At 46.2% G+C, this 18,619-nt stretch overlaps 1 protein-coding gene across 3 annotated transcripts in view; it reads right to left on the bottom strand.

Annotated features, from left to right (window-relative positions):
* Positions 1-3,303: 3,303 nt before the first annotated feature.
* Znf592 (zinc finger protein 592) overlaps positions 3,304-18,619 on the bottom strand; it is a 47,946-nt gene continuing 32,630 nt past the window's right edge. For all 3 annotated transcript variants that reach the window (XM_075953099.1, XM_075953101.1, XM_075953100.1), the window contains exons 4-10: positions 15,793-15,971; positions 7,953-8,129; positions 7,550-7,709; positions 7,180-7,470; positions 6,834-6,946; positions 5,602-5,737; positions 3,304-3,888 (exon numbers count right to left, since the gene is read on the bottom strand). In XM_075953099.1, coding sequence (XP_075809214.1) covers positions 3,370-3,888; positions 5,602-5,737; positions 6,834-6,946; positions 7,180-7,470; positions 7,550-7,709; positions 7,953-8,129; positions 15,793-15,971 — 1,575 coding nt within the window. In that variant the 3' untranslated portion in view covers positions 3,304-3,369. The remainder of the gene's footprint in view (positions 3,889-5,601; positions 5,738-6,833; positions 6,947-7,179; positions 7,471-7,549; positions 7,710-7,952; positions 8,130-15,792; positions 15,972-18,619) is intronic.

The following is an 18,619-nucleotide window of genomic DNA, read 5'->3' as shown; positions in this document are numbered from 1 at the left end:
CTAGGTCTTCCTTGTTTAGGTCAGCCTGAGAACTCATGGCTAGGTTACTAGCTAAGCCAGCTGTATTCATTCAGACACACATGCATTCACTCACCCACCCACACGCCTTTCAAAGAACCGCTGGATGCAAAAACCTGTTTGAAGCTTTTGAAGAATTATACTGACCCCGTGTCTAAGTTTTGAACCTCTATAACATTATGTAGGTGAAAAAAAAAAGCAAGCTTCAGAACATAGCGTATAGAATGCTACTGTTTGTATTAAAAATAGATATATAAATATACATATTTATAAACTCATAAATGCATAGAATTGCTCTGAAAGGATACACAGATAGAGATAACAACGAGGAACTCTGGTGAGGGCACTGGAGGCTCACCTCCGTCAGGAAGTTTACTTTTTATTGTATATTCATTTGCGCTGTTGGATGTTTTGTTGTCAAATGTATATGTATCTATTTTTTTCAAAATTTACCTGGTGCTGAATGTACAATGGCGAACAGGACAGAAGTTCCTCAGTCTGGGGCAAGGCAAAAGGTGGAATTCGGGGGGGGGAGGGGACAACGCAACCATTAAGTTTTTAAAACCCAGACTGTTTACATAAGAGGCAAACTCTTTACAACAATTAGTCCATGGTAATTTGGCGTATCATTTTACAAAGACAAAGCAGTTAAAGTATAAATACTAGTCCTTTGTCAGGCCTCAGTGTTGGTAGTTTCTGGAGAGTAGAGAATCTGCCCTCACTTGAGGAGAGCATCCACGGCAGCAGTGAAATACGGCAAGCATCCTCAGATGACAAACAACAGTGCACTGAAAATCGGTATGAGCAATCGGGAGACTGTCTCCAAGGGAACCGCGTGTTCCCCAAGAGTTAGGTAATGTCTTCTGCAGTGCTCCAGAAACGATGGGTCTTTAGATAGCAAAGTGAACCCCAGTGAGAATGGCCATTACAGGGACACCGTGCACGCAAATGCAGGGCCCTCCTTGGGGTGACAAGGCACTGGTGGACTCTATGGAGGATCTGACATGATGGGGCACCCTGCCTTTTTGGAAAGGGGGCGTTTTGGATGGCTCCATGCTGCCGATAGGCTGGCAGCAGCCAGAGCAGCTCTGTCACTAAGGTAGCACAGTGATTGACAGGCTTGACTCAGCACCATCATCACAGGTGGCCCAACCTATGTTATCCAACCTCTGTACGGCTGTTTTCTTTGTAAAACAGAAGGATAACTGAGATCTTTGTGAGGATTAAATGAACATCTCTGGCCATGAGCAGGACTGGAAATGCTATCTTCATCATCATTGAATAATGGATAGGCATGCAGGCCAATTCTTAACTGATACCCCACATCCAAATGTGAGCAGCCGATGAGATGCTCCAGTCTCCAGGCCCACATAGTGTTCTAGAAACTAGTGCTTGCATATTTATGACCTCAGGAGAGCCTGGAAGGAGCTGGATGGGGATTGCTCTGAGGAGGAGCCTGTGAGGAGGGCTGTTAGGAGCTGGCTGAGGGCAGGAAGAACTCAGGCCACGGCTCAGGCTTCCCAGAGCAGTTTCTATTCTCCTACTCCAAGAGGTTGGACCTGGCATGGGGACAGTTGCTCCACCCGCAGTTTCTCCACCTTCTGGGTTCCAGCTCCCATGGTTTCAGAGTGGGAAGAAATGCAGCTACACAGTTCAAAGCCCTCTATTCACCTCAAGAACCTGTTCTCATGAATGAGCTGGGGTACACTCCCTGCAATGGGGATTAGCCTAAGGAGAAAGATTGGTGGGATCTCAAGAGAAACCAGGGTTATGTGATGGAACTGGTAAGGGACAGTGGCTGGCTTTCCCTCATTGCCAGCTGGGGAAGAAGGGAGATAGAGCCCCCCAGGAAGAACGCTCATTTAAATGGTACAGACAGCAGAGCCTCTCTGACTTGAGGCAAGAACTAACTCTCCCTACTGCCATTAATTAGTCTTTCACTACAAATTTGGCATTTGATAGAGCAAGAAAAAAAAAGTCTTCAATTGTGAAAAGGTCATGCATATTTCTCCAGCTTGATTCCTAATACATATTCATGCGTCCCTGGAGAGACCACAGCTTAAGACCTCAGTCAGCACCCCTTCCCTGATGCACGGGATCCTGCTGGGCCTAGCCCCAGGCCATTTGGGTCAGAGAACGTCGTCCCACAACCTGTCCTGCGTGCTCAGGCAGAACCCACCTCTCATCTAATCCTAATTCTACCATGTCTGGGTTTGCTGTGGCAATGGTCTCCAAATGCTGTACAAAAGTCACAGAATTCCTTCTTTCTACCCCTCACCAAGAACCTCTTGGATTGAAAGCCCTTTAATGGAAAGACTCCCAGAGAATATCAATAGGCCTTAGGCCAGAGTCCTTGGAGGTAGCTTTGGACCAGTACCGATGCCCTCCCTCTGCTCCTTTAGAAGTCCGGAACCTAGAGCTCCATGGGCAGCAGAAACACTGTTTCCTTCAGATAGGCAGTCAGGGCACTCTGGGAAGAAGGGCTAGCTCACCTGAAGATGAATACAAGAGCCTACCTGCATGGTAAGAAGATTTTTTATTGAAATATAGTCTGAGCAACAAGAATGTAGCCGAGAGGAGGAGGGACTGGCCTGCCTGAGGCAGCAGCCTCTCTAATGGCACAGGAGCAAGAATACAAATATCCCAATGTCTGTGTACCCCACGCCCCACCTGTCAGGGATTGCAGGATAGCAGCAGGAGGAGGGCCCGGCTCTCGGCACCTGCCTGCCTTGGCCATACTTCATGCTCTCCTCAGTTCCGAACAGGAGTGTACTGACATTTCCCCCACCCACAGAGACACGCTCAGCCAGTGTGACAGTGAAGTCCTCAGGATGTTTCTGGGGAGAAGAATCAGAGAAGACAGGAAGGAAAGGGTGAGCAAGAGACCTCACCAAGCCAGGCTGGGCACAATTCCAGGGGAACGGCCAGCACCCTTCATTCCCTCCTTCTTGGGCTCTGAAGGCAGGAAGGAAAGCTGGTGTCTACAGGGAAACGGAGCTCTGAGGAATTCCTGCTGAATACAGCAGGTAGGGAGCCCAGAGTACAGCCACTGAGGGGCTGAAGCTGAGATGACAGCATTGGGGTTGTACTACCTAAGTAGCCTAGGGCTGGAAGGACACGTATGAGAACTGGGGTACCAGGAAGCAGCATAAAGCCATAAATAACACAAGCAAATCCAGAGTTGTGAGAGATTCTGGATGACCCCATATTTTCTGGGGCTGGGGACATCCAGAATCTACAGCTCAGGACAGACACTGCTCCAGAGCACAGTGGCCACGCACATACTGGGGCAGAGCTTTTTATTTCACAGTCTGCACAGCAGGTGAAGGTTGATGGCTACAAAGCCTCTGGTCACACCTGAGGAGATAGTGCATGGCTGTTCTGGTCCTGAGAGGCCTGTGTTTGATTCTGAGGGCCTTGGGCACTGTCTTCCTCCAGGGACAGGCCTAGTGATCTCCGTGGCTCTAGGTCAGCCACCAAAGGCTCACTGGCACATCCTTCCAGTCCATTCTCTCTAGTCTCCACGGCCACCTCCTCTCCAGAGCATGCCTCTGTGTCTGTGGCTTCCACCTTCACTTCCACGATCTCCTCCTCGTCCTCCTGGTCTCTCACTTTGTGGACTATGAACAGGTGGCGGTTGAGGGAAGTGGCAGACGTGTAGCATAAGCCGCAGAGGAGACACTGGGCTGTGGAGCTGTCCACCTGGTGCTGAGGTATGTGGCTCTGGAACTCGAGCTCTGAGGCTGTGGCGAAGCTGCATTTCGCACACTGAAATAAGGATTTGTGCCTTTTGGTAGAGGAAACAGTCGCGCCATTGCTAGCGCCTGGAGCATCTGCCATTTTGCTGACTGGTCTTTTCAGATGGTTCACCTGAAAGAAAAGACAGTGTAAACAGAGACGAGGCCGAGCCCTCAGACGTACTTTCTGCTCATCAGGGAGAGAGCACACGAGCCGTGGAACTCTGTGGAGCTCAAAAGACAATTTGTGGCAGTAGTTTTTTCTCCCTCCACTGTGGGTTCTAGGGATAGCTCAAGTTTTCTGTTTTGTTTTTTTATTTTAATTTTTATTAGATTTATTCATTTTCTTTCATGTGTGAGTGTATGTGCACTGTGTGCCTGAACAGGTCAGAAAAGCACACTGGGTTCCCTAGAACTGCACTTGGGGCCTCTGCCAGAGTCCGGCCCAACTGCTTTATTTTCAATGTTATGTATAGATGTGACCTAACAAGAAGGCGGAGTCCTGCCTACCCCACTTCTCAGGTCTCTTCTTCAAAGAACACATTCCCAGCTATGCTTAGTGTTGATCAGCTTGACACAAGCCAGGATCATCTAGGAAGAGGGAGCCTCAATTAGAAAAGGCCTCCTTCAGATTGGCCTTCTATAGGACATTTTCTTGATTAATGATTGACGTGGAAGGTCCCAGCCCACTGTGGGTGGTGTCACCCCCGTGTAGGTGGTTCTGGATTGTATAAGAAAGCAGGCTTAGCAAGCCAGTAAGCAGCGTTCCTCCATGGTCTCTGCTTCTGTTCCTACCTTTAGGTTCCTGCCTTCAGTTTTGGCCCTGACTTTCCTCTATGAAAGACTATAAACTGTAGGTTACAATAAAGTCTTTGCTCTCCAAATTGTTTTTTGGTCTTTATCATAGCAATAGAGAGCAAATTAAGAATCCTGGGTTTTATAGTGCCTCTAAAAAATGTCTCATAAATGTTTGTTTTTTTTAAAAAAACAAAAAGCTGTAAAACGATTTCTGCTGACCACTCCCCTCTCCCTGCAGCTGTGCACCTAATAACACACACCGGAGCAAACACGGAAGCTTTGTGTTTCTAGTGGCAGCACACTAAGCCACTGTGGGCTGACAGTTCACTCCAGCAGACATCACTGGGCACCCTCTCTATGCCTAGGGCCCAGCACTCTCTAACCAGGTCCTAGAAGCAGAACTGCTGTGTCAAATGGTGCAAGCGTGCATACATTTAAGAGAAGGGAGGGAGGCTGCAGACTGTCTCACGTATTGGTACTCACCGAAAGAAAGGAACTGACATTCCACCTACTTGTGTGCTAGCACCAGTCCCTAAATAGACAAAAAGTTTCAAGACAGCTCATGACCTCCAAGTGGCTCTCAGACTTACTGAGTCCTCTTCAGAGCCCCTGATGTGGGAAGAATCTGCAGCAGAGGGAAAATCGGGCTGCTCTAGAAGTGCACCAGAGATGGAAAAGGGACATGTGACAGGGTGAGGGACGAAAGCAAGGGGCTGCAGAGCGAGTTCTAGACCTAACTCTTCCTACAGCTAGAGCAACAGGGAAGGAAGAATCCTGCCCTGATGAGGTAGCTCTGCCTGCTTGCCTCATAGGATTCGAAGGAAGCAGAAGTAAGGTTACAGCAACAATTGTCTGATGGGTAGGCTTTCCCATGAGTCTTTGTTCCTATCTCTTACTCATGTCCAGTGCCCTACTGGGACCACATTTAGGTGTCACTCTGCTTGTTCCATGACTACAGCTACTAATGGGGCCCTTGAAGCCCCTCTAATGCCTTCCCAGTTCCAGGCCTCACTGAGCAGCCTATTCAAGGCAGTGATCCCACACTCACCTGAGGGGAATGTCCACCTGGATGTCTGACTTTGGATGTCTGGCTCAAATCAGGGTTTCTGATACCATGCATAAGGCTGATGTGGCTCTCCAGGAGGGAGGGCCGAGGAAAGCTGGGGCTATCCTCGGTGCAGTACCTGCAAGAGTGCAGTTGAGGAGGTAAGTAAAACCCCAGGTTCCCCTGTGTTCCTCACAAATCTGTGAGGGAAAGCTATGTGAGCAGGTAGACTTCTTAACAAGCTAAGGACGCAGACAACAGCAGTTCAGAAGGCTTGCATACTTGACACTAAGCCCTCATCCCAATACCATTCAGGGGCTAGTGCTGGGCTGGCGATGGTAAAAAAGGCCAGAACGCATCCATCACAACACCATCTCTACTCTCAAGAATTAGGCACCATTGAGAAAATCCGGACCCTGGAAGCTGGTTCCAAATTGTCACAGGATATTTTGATTGCACTGTGACACTCTGAGACTGTTAATAAAGTTAACCTTGAATCAGGGGGCATAGCCAATCACTAGCTGATGATAGAGAGGCATAGGAAGGGACAGGGAGGGGCTTAAAAATATTTGTGGGCCTTTTCGTTCCAGGAATTGTGGAGATAATCAACTGGTCATTCCTTGGTCACTTTCTTGATTTATCAGGGTTTTACCCCAATATCTGATTCCTGAGAGTTTTATTATTGTTTTTTTTAATATTTATTTATTATGTATACAATATTCTGTCTGCATGTATGCCTGAAAGCCAGAAGAGGGCACCAGACCTCATTACAGATGGTTGTGAGCCCCCATGTGGTTGCTGGGAATTGAACTCAGGACCTTTGGAAGAGCAGGCAATGCTCTTAACCACTAAGCCATCTCTCCAGCCCCCGAGTTTTATTATTGTTATTATTATTATTGGCTTTTTAAGACAGGGTTTCTTTGTGTGGACCCTGATTACCCTGGAACTAGCTCTGTAGACCAGGCTGGCCTCAAACTCATAGAGATCTATCTGCTTCTACCTCCCAGGTGCTGCTGGGATGAAAGTGGTGCACCACCACCAGCACCCGGCAAGTTTTTATTAATAATAGAACAATTTAGACAAGCGCTCTGCCTGACATGCCTGATTTCTGACTCAGCTGGTGATTCCCTGCTGGAAACTCGTTTGTCTCTTGCTTCAGGCCCCAGGTCTCACAGCACAGAAGAGAGCCCCAGTAGTGCCACAGGCAGGACTTTCCCCTCACTCTTCCAACTCACCCACAAGTGTAGACCTTCTTTACTGTGTCGTGGTTGTTACGTATGTGTTTGCGCAGGCTGCTGGGGGTGTGGAAGGATTGTTCACACTGCCGGCACGGGTACCGCTTCAGTGTCTGAGGGAAGAGGAAACAAGTCCCAAGGCATCAGAATCCTAAGCTCTGGGCCCATCTTTCTTTTTAGTGATATGACCAGGAAGGAGAATAGCCCAAGACCTTAAGATCTATAGCACATCCCCAGGCTGCAGTACCAGGAACCTGCAGAGGCCTGCCACATAAGAGGATCCTTGCCTCACAGGAGAGATGACCAAGAGTTCTAGTGCTGCACGGTGGCATGCGGCTGCACTTACCCGGCCGTGGCTCTTTTTCATGTGGGACACATAGCTCTCTCGATCGGGAACCCATTCCTGGCACTCCTGGCAGGTCCAACCAGTGCTCCTCATCCGGGGCCTGGCTTCAGCCCTGCTGCGGTGGGTTTCTGGCCGGCCCCAGCGACCAGCAGTCAGGGAGCTGCCTCTAGCGGCTACGCTTGTGGCTGGGGGCTCAGTGGGAGCTCGAGAAGCAGGGCGACTAGAGGACGTGTCCGCTGAAGCCTGGAGGCTGGAGAGCTCATCCACGTTCCTAGGAACACCGTGGGTACTCTGGGGATGAAGAGAGCAGAGTCAAACCCCTGCCCCGAGGCTCGGCACTTCCTCCAAAGCTTCTCCCAAGGCACCTCACCTTCACGTGCTGCATTAATTCCGGCTTCTGCAGAAATAGGAGTGGGCACTCGGGGCACTTGAAGACACCCGCCTGTGACTTGCTGACATTCTGGTAAAAATGCTGTTGAAAGTGCCTCTTCTTATTGAAGACCATTTCACAGGAGCACTTATAAATTAGCCTGACAAAACAAGCCCAGGAGGGGTGAGGTAACCAGGGCTCTGCTGGCAGGATCAACAGCCCCTCTCCCCTGTCTCTGCTCTCTCTGAGCCAGTGTACATCTCTTCCTGCCTGGGAGGTCCTCAGGAGACCCCACACAATCTCTCCATAGCCTTAGCTCCCCAGCCCATCCTTCTGTCACCCTTACAGCATCAGGCCACCCTCTCTGCCCCACAGGACCTGCAGGTCCTGCAGCTGCACTCACTGGGAGGGTCTGTGGGGCTGGGTGGGGTGCTGGGCGGTACTGTGGTCCATTGTACTACTGGCAGTCTTGAAGGCCATGGGGCAGAATGCACACTTGTGGAAAACCTGGCAGTGTCGCTCCTGGATGTGGCTTTTCAGCAAGGCCAAAGTCAGGTGGATGACACCACAGTGGATGCACCTGGACAAGAAAGGTGGGGAAGTGTTAGACCCGGGGTGATGCTGGCAGAGGGACGGAAGGCAGCCGTAGAGTACCGCAGGGCCCTTCTCCCTCACTCCAGTGCATGGGCTACAGTCTGAACATACATCCTAATACTGTAATTGCTACAGAGGGAATGTACAGGACTCCTGGAGCCCAAGGTCACGTCTGGTGGAGAACGAAGGACAATCCTAAGTCCCCTTCAAACTAGCCATCCTGCAAACCAAACATCTGCAGCCCTCCTGAGAAAAGCTGAGAGGAATGGAGAGAAGGAAGAACGGTTCAGTGCTGACTCCAGCGCTGCCACCAGGAAGTTAGGGATGGCTCCTTGCAGACAGGAATGTGATGCCCATTGCCCCGGGACCACTGTTCAAACAATCAGCCCTAGAGAACAGGAAGTCCTCTAGGGCAACACCATGCTGGATTACTGTGAGCAAGGAACAGTTCTGTAGCTGCAATATAATGCAGCTGTTACATTTTAAATTAATGAAATAACATTACAAGTTCAGTTCCAGGCCAGCAAGATGTTTAGGCATGCATAGGTTCTTACTGTCAAACTTGATAACCTGAGTCCAATTCTCAGAATCCAAATGGCAGGAAACTACCGACTACCATAAGTTGTTCACAGGCCTACACATACACACACACACCATGACACACATGTGCACATACCCAAATCAACAGAAGTGCTTCTATCCCATAAACAAATTTTAAAAGAGAAAGAAGACAATTTTATAATTATATGCTACGAAACATATAAAGTTTTGAAAGAAATAAGTGTATAATATTTAATGCTGTCCATTATCAGCAATAATAAAACAATATAAAACTACTTAAAGGGCTGGAGAGATGGCTCAGAGGTTAAGAGCATTGCCTGCTCTTCCAAAGGTCCTGAGTTCAATTCCCAGCAACCACATGGTGGCTCACAACCATTTGTAATGGGGTCTGGTGCTCTCTTCTGGCCTTCAAGCATACACACAGACAGAATATTGTATACATAATAAATAAATAAATAAATATTTTTTAAAAAAAAACTACTTAAATAGTGTAATTGTGCTTTCTTATGACATCATTGAATAAATTCCAAATTATTTAAAAAGGATAGATTAAGTTTTAAAATTCCAAGCCATTTGTGGGAAAGAGAGCAGGAGGAATGAGACAGCTGGAGAGATGGTTCTGCAGTTAAAAGCTCTGGCTGCTCTTAGGACTGGGTTTGATTCCTAGTACCATATGGGGGCTCACAACCATCTGTAACTCTAGTTCCAGGGGATCTGACACCTTCTTCTGGTCTCTGTGGATACCAAGCATGCATATTGTTCATAAATTTATAAGCAGACAAAATCCCATAATAAGCAAAATTAATTTTAAAAATATAAAATTAAATTTAAAAAGAGAATCTAAGGGTTAAAAGAAGGAAAAAGGGCTGTTTGATGCCATCTTCTGAATAAGACACAGCCACTGCCATCAGGAACTCATAGCACCAGGTATTGGTAGCTGGGTCTGCATAAGAATGGGCTCTTCAGGCCAGCAGTGGTGGTGCACATCTTTAATCCCAGCATTCAGGAGGCAGAGGCAGGCGGATCTCTGTGAGTCTGAGGCTAGCCTGGTCTACAGAGTGAGCTCCGGGACAGCTACGCCTACACAGAGAAACCCTGTCTCAAGACCCAAAAGAAAGAGAAGAGAAAAAAAAAAAGGAAAAATGGACTCCTCTGTAGGTAAGGAGGGAGGAGAGGTTGGGGAGGAGGAACATATATCACTCACTGCTCAACTATTTGCTATTGAGAAATTCAGGGATAGGGGAAGTCATTGCCTTCAGTTTGGGTCTTGGTGATCCCATCGGGATCAATGGATAGTTCCAATTCAATGCTCACACAGATGACGCTGGTTAAACTAAAAAGCTCATAGAATGAACTAAGTCATGTGAATCTGGAAAAGAGACTGGTAGGGATGGAGGAGAAAGGCTGACAGAAATGGGAGAAAAGAGGAGATGAATCAAAATACATTGTATACACATATGAAATTATCAAAAGGATAAAATTAATCAAAACTTTAATTTCCTAAAACATATAAATGCGTACATATACTTTACAGAAAATGCATACAAATTATATAACACAGACACATATACTTGATGTTCAAGCTTTTTAGCATTGTCCTTAAAAAAAGAAACAGAAAGAATACAAAATACAAACTAATATTATAAAAGTCTGTAGTAGCATTCAGTAAAATAGAGCAGTTATCTTTTTAGAAATTAGTAAACAGCATTAGCACTGGGAGAATGGGAAGAAATATCTGCAATTCATACATCTAACAAGGAACTCAGTAACAAATGTTGGCAAAGACAAAAAGATAAAACCTTCATACCCTGTGGTAGGAATTTAAAATGGGACCGCAGCTTTGGAAAACAGTCTGCCAGTACCTCAAAAAGCAAACCGCAGAATTTGAATTTGGTATTCCTAGTTACCCCTATGGGGCTGGAGAATGGCTCAGCAGTTAGGAGCTGAGTTCAGTTCCCAGCAACCACATGGTGGCTCACAACCATCAGTAATGAGATCTGGTGCCCTCCTGAGAAAGAGTCGTCCTCATCAACTTGGACCATGAAACCTAACATGGACAAGTGCAACAGAACCGCCATATATGGGCTGCCAGGGTATAAATTTCATTTCAATTTCAGTTACTCCTACGTGTTCACTCCAAAGAAAGGAAGCAGGTAGTGTGTGGCTCCCTCCAGCCAACCCAGCACACAGAAGGCCAAGGCAGGCAGATTGCCATGAATCTGAAACTGGCTTGGGTTACATTGTGAGTTTTTGTCCAATTTGTGTTACGTACGGAAACCCTGTTTTAGTGGCGCACGCCTTTAATCCCAGCACTCAGGAGGCAGAGGCAGGTGGGTCTCTGAGTTTAAGGCCAGCCTGGTCTACAGAGTGAGTTCCAGGACAGCCAGAGCTGTACAGAGAGACCCTATCTCAAAAACAAAACAAAACAAACAAACAAACAAAAATCAAGCAAACACTACAATAAATACATCAATAAATAATAAAGGGGTTCAAGAGATGGCTCAGTGGTCAAGGTCTCAAGTTCAGTCAGTTCTTAGCACTCGCAGCAGCCCCGAGGCAGCTCTAACCACCTCTAACTCCAGCCCCAAGGTATGTGACACTCTCTTCTGCCATCTGTACACACCTAGTATACACAGACACATATTCATAAAAAACCTCTTTTGTAAAAAGATAATAGCTGAGGAACTTACATACCTCCCCCACTTGTTTTCCTCCAAGACAGAGTTTCTCTGTGTAGTCCCTGCTGTCCTGCAACCGGCTCTGTAGACCAGGTTAGCCTGGACCTCACAGAGATCCTCCTGCCTCTGCCTCCCGAGTGCTGGGATTAAAGATGTACACCACCACTGCCCTTTATTAGCATGTATCTTCTGCAGTTAACCCTAGTCTCTTGGACATTTTAACATCACTCTTCTCAGAACAATGTTTTACATGGCATTCCTTATAAAAAGGCTTGATAACTTAATTGCTTTTAATACATTCTATGTTTTTATTCTTTTTCTTTTCTTTTTTTTTTTTTTCGGGGGAGGGCAGGTTTCAAGACAGGGTTTCTCTGTGTAACAGCCTTGGCAGACTAAGCTGGCCTGGAACTCACAGAGATCCTCCTGCCTCTACCATCCAAATGCTGGGGTTATTAAAGGAGTATGCCACCACTGCCTGGCCTATCTTTTTTTATTCTTAAAGAAAGTAAAATAAAAGCGTGGAGCTGTGCAGCAACCATGCAATTGGGACTGTCTAGAATGAAAGGTTCAGAGAGAGAGGTGGAGTCGCATCTCTGTGAGCGAGCACTTGCCTAACACTTGAAGCTCTGGGTTCAAGCCCTAGAATTTAGGAGAAGAGATTAGAATAGAAGTAACTTGGTGCTGGGTATGACTGCACACACCTTTAGTTCCAGCACTTGGGAGTCAGAGGCAGACCTACATAGCAAGTTCCAGCCAGGGCCATATAATGAGACTTTGTCTCAAAATAACAACAAAACAAGATGAAAGAAAAAGACACATCCCCCTAAATATTTTGGTGTATGAATTGCTATTAGATTAGATCTGATCTTAGAATTAGCTGCATAAACTTAAGTCAGTTTAAAAGGTACTGGGAGCTTTTATTTTGTTTTGCTTTAGAAAAAGGATTTTATTTTTAATTATGGGTATGTGTCTGTGTATGGGTTTGTGTCTGTGTATGGGTTTATGCATGTGAGTTCAATGTCTACAGAGGCCAGAAGAGGGAGTCAAAGTTACAGGTGGTTGTGAGCCCTTCAGTATGGGTGTTGGGAACCAAACTCAGATCCTCTGCAAGAGCATTATGTGTTCTTAACTGCTGAGCTGTCTCTTAACTGTAAGCAAGCCCCCAGTTAATTGTTTCTTCTATAAGTTACCTTGATCATGGTGTTTCACCACAGCAATAGAACAGTAACTAGGACAGTCTCCTTTCAGAAACTTTCCTGACCATTCTGAGTTATAATTACCATGCGCTCGTGCATGCGTGCATGAGTGTGTTGGGGGGGGGGGGGGTTGAAACAGTCTCAATAAACCTCAGGGTAACCTTGAATCCCCTTTGAAAATCTTTTCAGTTTTTATTTTTGCTAATGTGTATGTGTGTGCATCTATGTATATGCCTCATGTATGCATGCCCACAGAAGCCAAAGGATGGCACTGAATCCCTGTAGCTGAAGTTACATGTAGTTGTGATATGAATACAGGAAACAAAATTCAGTTCCTCTGCAAGAGCAGTAAGTGCTCTTAGCCACGGAGCCATCTCTCTAGCCTGCAGCCTTGAACTTCTTTTTTTTCTGAGATTGGCTTTTCCCTGTGTATCTCTGGCTATCCTAGAACTCACACAAACACCCCTGGCTCTGCCATCATTGCCCAGCTTTAAACTTCTTTTTTGGTCAGGTTTATTTTTATTTTATATGTATGGGGGTTTTGTTTGTGTATATGACTATACACCATGTGTATCTAGTATTTTGGAAGCCAAAAGACAGCATCAGACCCCCTGGAAATAGAGTTACAGATAGCTAGCTGTTAGCTGCCACACGAGTGTGAGAACTGAATGCAGGTTCTCTGAAAGACCTGTCGGAGCTCTTAACTGCTATTTCATTCCTCTCTAGCTCCTGGATTTTAGTTCCTCTTAACCTTCACGCCTTTACTTCCTGAAATCTGAATTACAAGCACGTGTCTCCAATGTTCCATCAAACGTTTTTACTTTTAAAAACCAAACTAACAAGCTGGGGATGGTAGTGCCACTTGTACCCCAGCATTTGGGAGGCTAAGACAAGGAAGGTGGCTGTGAATTTGAAACTGGCCTGTGTAATATAGAGCTCTAGGCCAACGCCTGTCTCATAATAATAATAATAATAATAATAATAATAATAAATCAAGAAAAATGCCAGGTGTGGTTGTTGCACATGTACACAGTATATGTGTGTGTGTGTGTGTCTATGGATGTGAGTATATAATATATGTGCACAACTCAGAAAGCAAAGAAAAGAGAGATACAATTTTAGGTCAACCAGACCTACAGAATTAGACTGGGCAAAAAGGAATAAAGAAAAAAACAAAACCAAGAAGGAGGGAGTTAGACAAATTGACAGAGAACTAAATATACTCTTCCCCTTTAAGGCTATTTATTCTAATATTTAATTGGATTTTTGTGTTTTGAGGTTTTTTTTTTTAACTTTTTTATATATGTAGGTGGCATGTAAAAGCACATTTACCTGTGTGTGATATAGGAGTCCCCTCAGTGTGCTGTGATTATCGTTAATGAATAAAGAACTGCTTTGAGCCTACAGCAGAACAAGGCAGGGCGGAGCAGAGCTAGGTGGGGAGGACTGGACTGAATGCTGGGAGAAAGAAGGATGGAGTCAGAGAGACATCATGAAGCCACCAGGGTCAGACATGTCAAATCTTTGCCAGTAAGCCATTGCCAGGTGGTGACACACAGATTAATAAAAATGGGTTAAATTAAGATAGAAGTTAGCCAATAAGAAGCCAGAGCTAATGGGCCAAGTAGTGTTTTAATTAATACAGTTTCTGTGTGATTATTTCAGTTCTGGGCAGCCAGGACAAACAAGCAGGCCCTCCTCCTACATGTGTAGGCGCACACAGATACATGTAGTGTGTGCAGCGACCTGAGGTTGATAGTGGTATCTTCCTCTATCACTTATATGTGTAGGTGGCAAGTGTAAGCACATTTACCTGTGTGGGCATACGCACATATACAGTGTACAGCAACCTGTGGTTGACCGTGGTATCCTCCTGTATCACTCTTGACTCTGTTATTGAGGCAGGGTCTTCCACTGAACCCAGAGTGTGCCAATTCCACTACTCTAGCGAGGATGCTTGCGCTGAGGATCCACTGTCTCTGCTTTCCTGGGTGCTGGGACTCCTGCCTGTATTTGTGTGTGTTCATGGGGATCCATGCTTGCATGGCATATACTCTGTCTACTGAGCCATCTCCCTAGCCATGTTCTTGCGTTTTTTAAGAAATGGTCTCCAGTAGTATTGGCTAGCCTTGAATTCGCTAAGTATCTAAGGATTACCATGAGTGCTTGATCCCCCTGCGTCTACTTCCCAAATTCCAGAATTACAAGAGTGTACCTCTGTACCTGGTTTAATACTTAACTTTCTAAAAACTCACTTTCTCTCTCTTGTCCTTCCTTTCCTCTATAAAACAAAATGTCTATTCACCCACCAGCCAGCATTGCTTTTGTTTCTTTCTTTGAGGCAGGGTCTCAGGTAGCCCACACCAGCCTTGAACTCCTGATCTTCCTGTCTCATAAGTACTAGGATTAACAGGCATGTGCTATCATGGCCAGTTATTTTATACGGCGCTAGGGATCAAATCCAGGCCTTCCAAACATGCTAGTTAAGCATTCTACCAATTCAGCTACATCTCATGCCCACTAGCCAACATTCTTGTCCTATTTGGCTGTATGTGTGTGAGATGTGTGTGCGTTTGTGTGTCAGTATGAAGGTGGTCATGTATCACTGTGTGGGCATGGAAAAACACGAGTGTGGAGGTTGGAGAACAACCTCAGGGTCAGTCCTTGCCTCCTACCTTGAGATAGGGTCTCTCCGTTGTTCACTGCTCTTGCTGCAAGTTTCCAGGCTTTCTCCTACCTGCAGCCATTTCACCATGAAAGCACTGGAACTGTAAATACATGCTACTATAGTCAGTTTTACAGAGGGTCTGGGAATCTGAATTTAGGTCCTCACACTTGTGTGGCAACTGCTTTATCCAGTGAACCATCTTCCTATTGTCCTATTGCGGCTCTTTAGAAAACTAACAAAAACAAAAAACCCTGCATTTATTTACTTTGTGTGTGTGCTCGCGTGTGCACACAGGCACACATGCATGTCTCATGGCATGGGTGTATAGATCAGAGGGCAATCCACAGAAGTTGTTTCTCTCCTACATGTCGGCAAAGTGTATAAACTCAGGTCATTACCACATCAGTGGGTAAAGCTGAGCTCCATCTCATCAGCACCCCACCACCAACACACACATACACAGTCTGGGTTCTTAAAACAAGTTCCTGTCTGGAAAAAGGACTTGCCATTGGGCAATTCCAGAACAGTGAGCCAGGGAGCACCCACCTGTAGCCCACTTTTCGAGCATAGTGTAGGCAATTCTCCTTTACGTGAGTCTGGAAGTAGGCAGAGCGACAGAGGACACCACACTCCGGGCAGCAGTAGGGGGACTTGTGGGCATGAATCCGCTGGTGTGCACAGAAACTACATTGGTTTGGCAGCAGCATCTGGCATACCTGGCAGGTCTAGAGAAAAAACACCAAGAAAGCAAATGACACAGGTGGGGTGGAATGGGGACATGTGCTGTCACCAGCTGACTACAGTCAGGCAGTTCATACCTAGAATCCCAGAACAGCTGTGGTTACATACTGAGTGATACCCTGTTTCAATAAAACCAAAACCAAAGCAATAACAAAAAAAAAGAAAGAAAATAGACCAATATGTGATTTGTGAGAGGTCCAGGACAGAATACAGACTCAGGCCAGGGATATACGTCAGAGGCGGAAAGCTGGCCTTGCATGTTTGAGGTTCTACACTAGAAGCCGTGTACTATAAACACAAACAAAATCAAACAAGCAAGCTAGCAAACAAATAAGGCAAACATGGTGGCACACACCTGTGACCTTAGCACTTGGCAGGAGGGTCGTTGAGTTTGAGGCCAGTCTGGATTACTTAGGGAAACCCAGGTGTTCATCTGCTAAAAAGCTAGATATGGTGGGGGCATACCTGTATTCCTAGCACTTGTGAGGAAGATCAGGAATTCAAGGCCAGCTTTGGCTACAGAGTAAATAGGGGCTAGCCAGAGAGAGATACATGAGACACTACTTCAAAATAAATAGATAAATAATAAAAATAAAAAGCCCATTGTAAGACTTTTTAATATAATTAGGAAAGCTTAAGTGTAGATCTGTATTGGGTAATATTAAAGAATGTTATTAATTTTACTAGGTGTGATGACAATATAGTTAAACAAAAGCTTAAGAATAGGAAGATACACACTCTACCAGGCATAGTGGCAAACGCCTTTAATCCTAGCACCTGGGAGAAAGAGGCAGGTGGAACTCTGAATTTAAGGACAGCCTAGTCTACATAGTAAGTTCTAGGACAGTCAGAGCTATGTAGAGAGGCTCTGTCTCAAACAAAACAAAACAAAACAAAAAACCAAGACGGATGAGAAGAAAATAATGATGATGATACAGCCCCGCTGTGCTGACATTCTGTACTAATTGAATGGCTTAGAATGTAAGGGAAGGTATGAAAAATGCCCCACCCATTCCCCAACCCCTAGTCAATGCAGAGGGAGACAGCTTTGCTTCTTCAGGCGCAGACTTCCAGGAGGAAGACATAAATCCAAGCACGCTGTTCCTCACTTGTTAGGGAGCTGCACCCCACCTCGTCTCAGTACCCTTTGCCCTGGCTATGTGGCCTGATACTGGTACTGTCAATGGAACCCAAGCCCAGCGACCATCAAGGCTAACTCCTGATCTCAAGTCTTCCTCCCTAAAAGCCACATTTAGCAACAGAAGATACTGTGAAGGAGGTGAGAGAAACCCAGCAGCCTTCCAAGCACAGTCTCTGCAAACATGTCTAGACTGTGCTTTTATGTAGCTCTCACAGGACAGAGTGACACAGGGAAGAGGTGGTGTGAAATTGGTGCCAGCCCTGATTCTATGCTCTGATTTCTACCTACACAAGACTTTAGAATTTGGGTAAAAAGCAATGTGGAAAACATCACAGGCCCAGACACCAGACCTCCATGACTAAAGACCTTCAAGGATCAAACTCAGAGTCCTAGCTCAACTGGGACAAACAAGAGCACGGAAGCCCTAGAGAGGGTGCTGACCACACTCCATGACTCATCACCAAGAAAATGGGACAGAAAAGATGAAGATGAGAGGCTGCACAGTGACTGTGGTGGTTTGAGCAAGAACGGCCCAATGGGCTCACACATTTGAATGCTTGGTCATCAAGGGGTGGCACTACTTGAAAGGGATTAGGAGGTGTGGCCTTGTTGGAGGAGGTGTCACTGGAGGTGGGCTTTGGGGTCTCCAAAAACTCAAATCAGTCCCAGTGCTCTCTCTTCCTGCTGCCTGCAGATCTAGATATAGCCCTCAGCTATCTCTCCTCAACCATGTCTGCCTGCCTCCTGCCATGCTCCACTCACCCCCTTAACCTACTGTGAGGATAATGGACGAAATCTCTCAAACTGTAAGCAAGTCCCAATCAAATGCCCCCCCCCTTCTTAGTTTTTTGAGACAGAGTTTTTCTGTGTAACAATCCTGGCTGTCCTGGAACTCACTTTGTAGACCAAGCCGCCTGCCTCTGCCTCCGAGTGTTGGGATTAAAGGTGTGCACTACCACCGCCAGGCAAATGCTTTCTTTTATAAGAGTTGCCATAGTCATTGTATCTCCTTACATCAATAGAGCATTGACTGACTAAGACCCTACAGCACTCCCTGGCCACTTCAGAAAAGTTCTCTGCAGAAGCTCAACTTCTGCCTCTACCAAGCACATGGCCAGCCACACCTAACAATATCCTGCTCCTTACCTGCGTTACTCTGACCTGTGTCCCCCATAGCCAGAAAACCTCTCCCCACCTTACAGGCCCAATCTGACTGACACAGCACAAGACTTTGTCCCCATGCCTGCTGTCACTATGAATTAGTCCCTCCGACGTCGGCAACAGAACTAGATTTTTAACCTTGTTTAATCTCAATAGTCTGTCACACATAGCACAAGTTTGGGTGCACTGCTGCTTTTGCTATCACCATGAACTCCTAGAGGAAGTCGTGACTCCCTCCTGTTAGCATCCCCTGAGCTACAGAGCCTGGCAGTGACCTGGGCTGGACTGAAGTGAAAGGAGCTCTCTGTTCTCCTAGGTCTCTGCAGTCCT

The sequence above is a fragment of the Microtus pennsylvanicus genome, chromosome 18, assembly GCF_037038515.1.
Source record: "Microtus pennsylvanicus isolate mMicPen1 chromosome 18, mMicPen1.hap1, whole genome shotgun sequence".
Taxonomy (NCBI): Eukaryota; Metazoa; Chordata; class Mammalia; order Rodentia; family Cricetidae; genus Microtus; species Microtus pennsylvanicus.
This window is presented reverse-complemented; position numbering and strand designations above follow the sequence as displayed.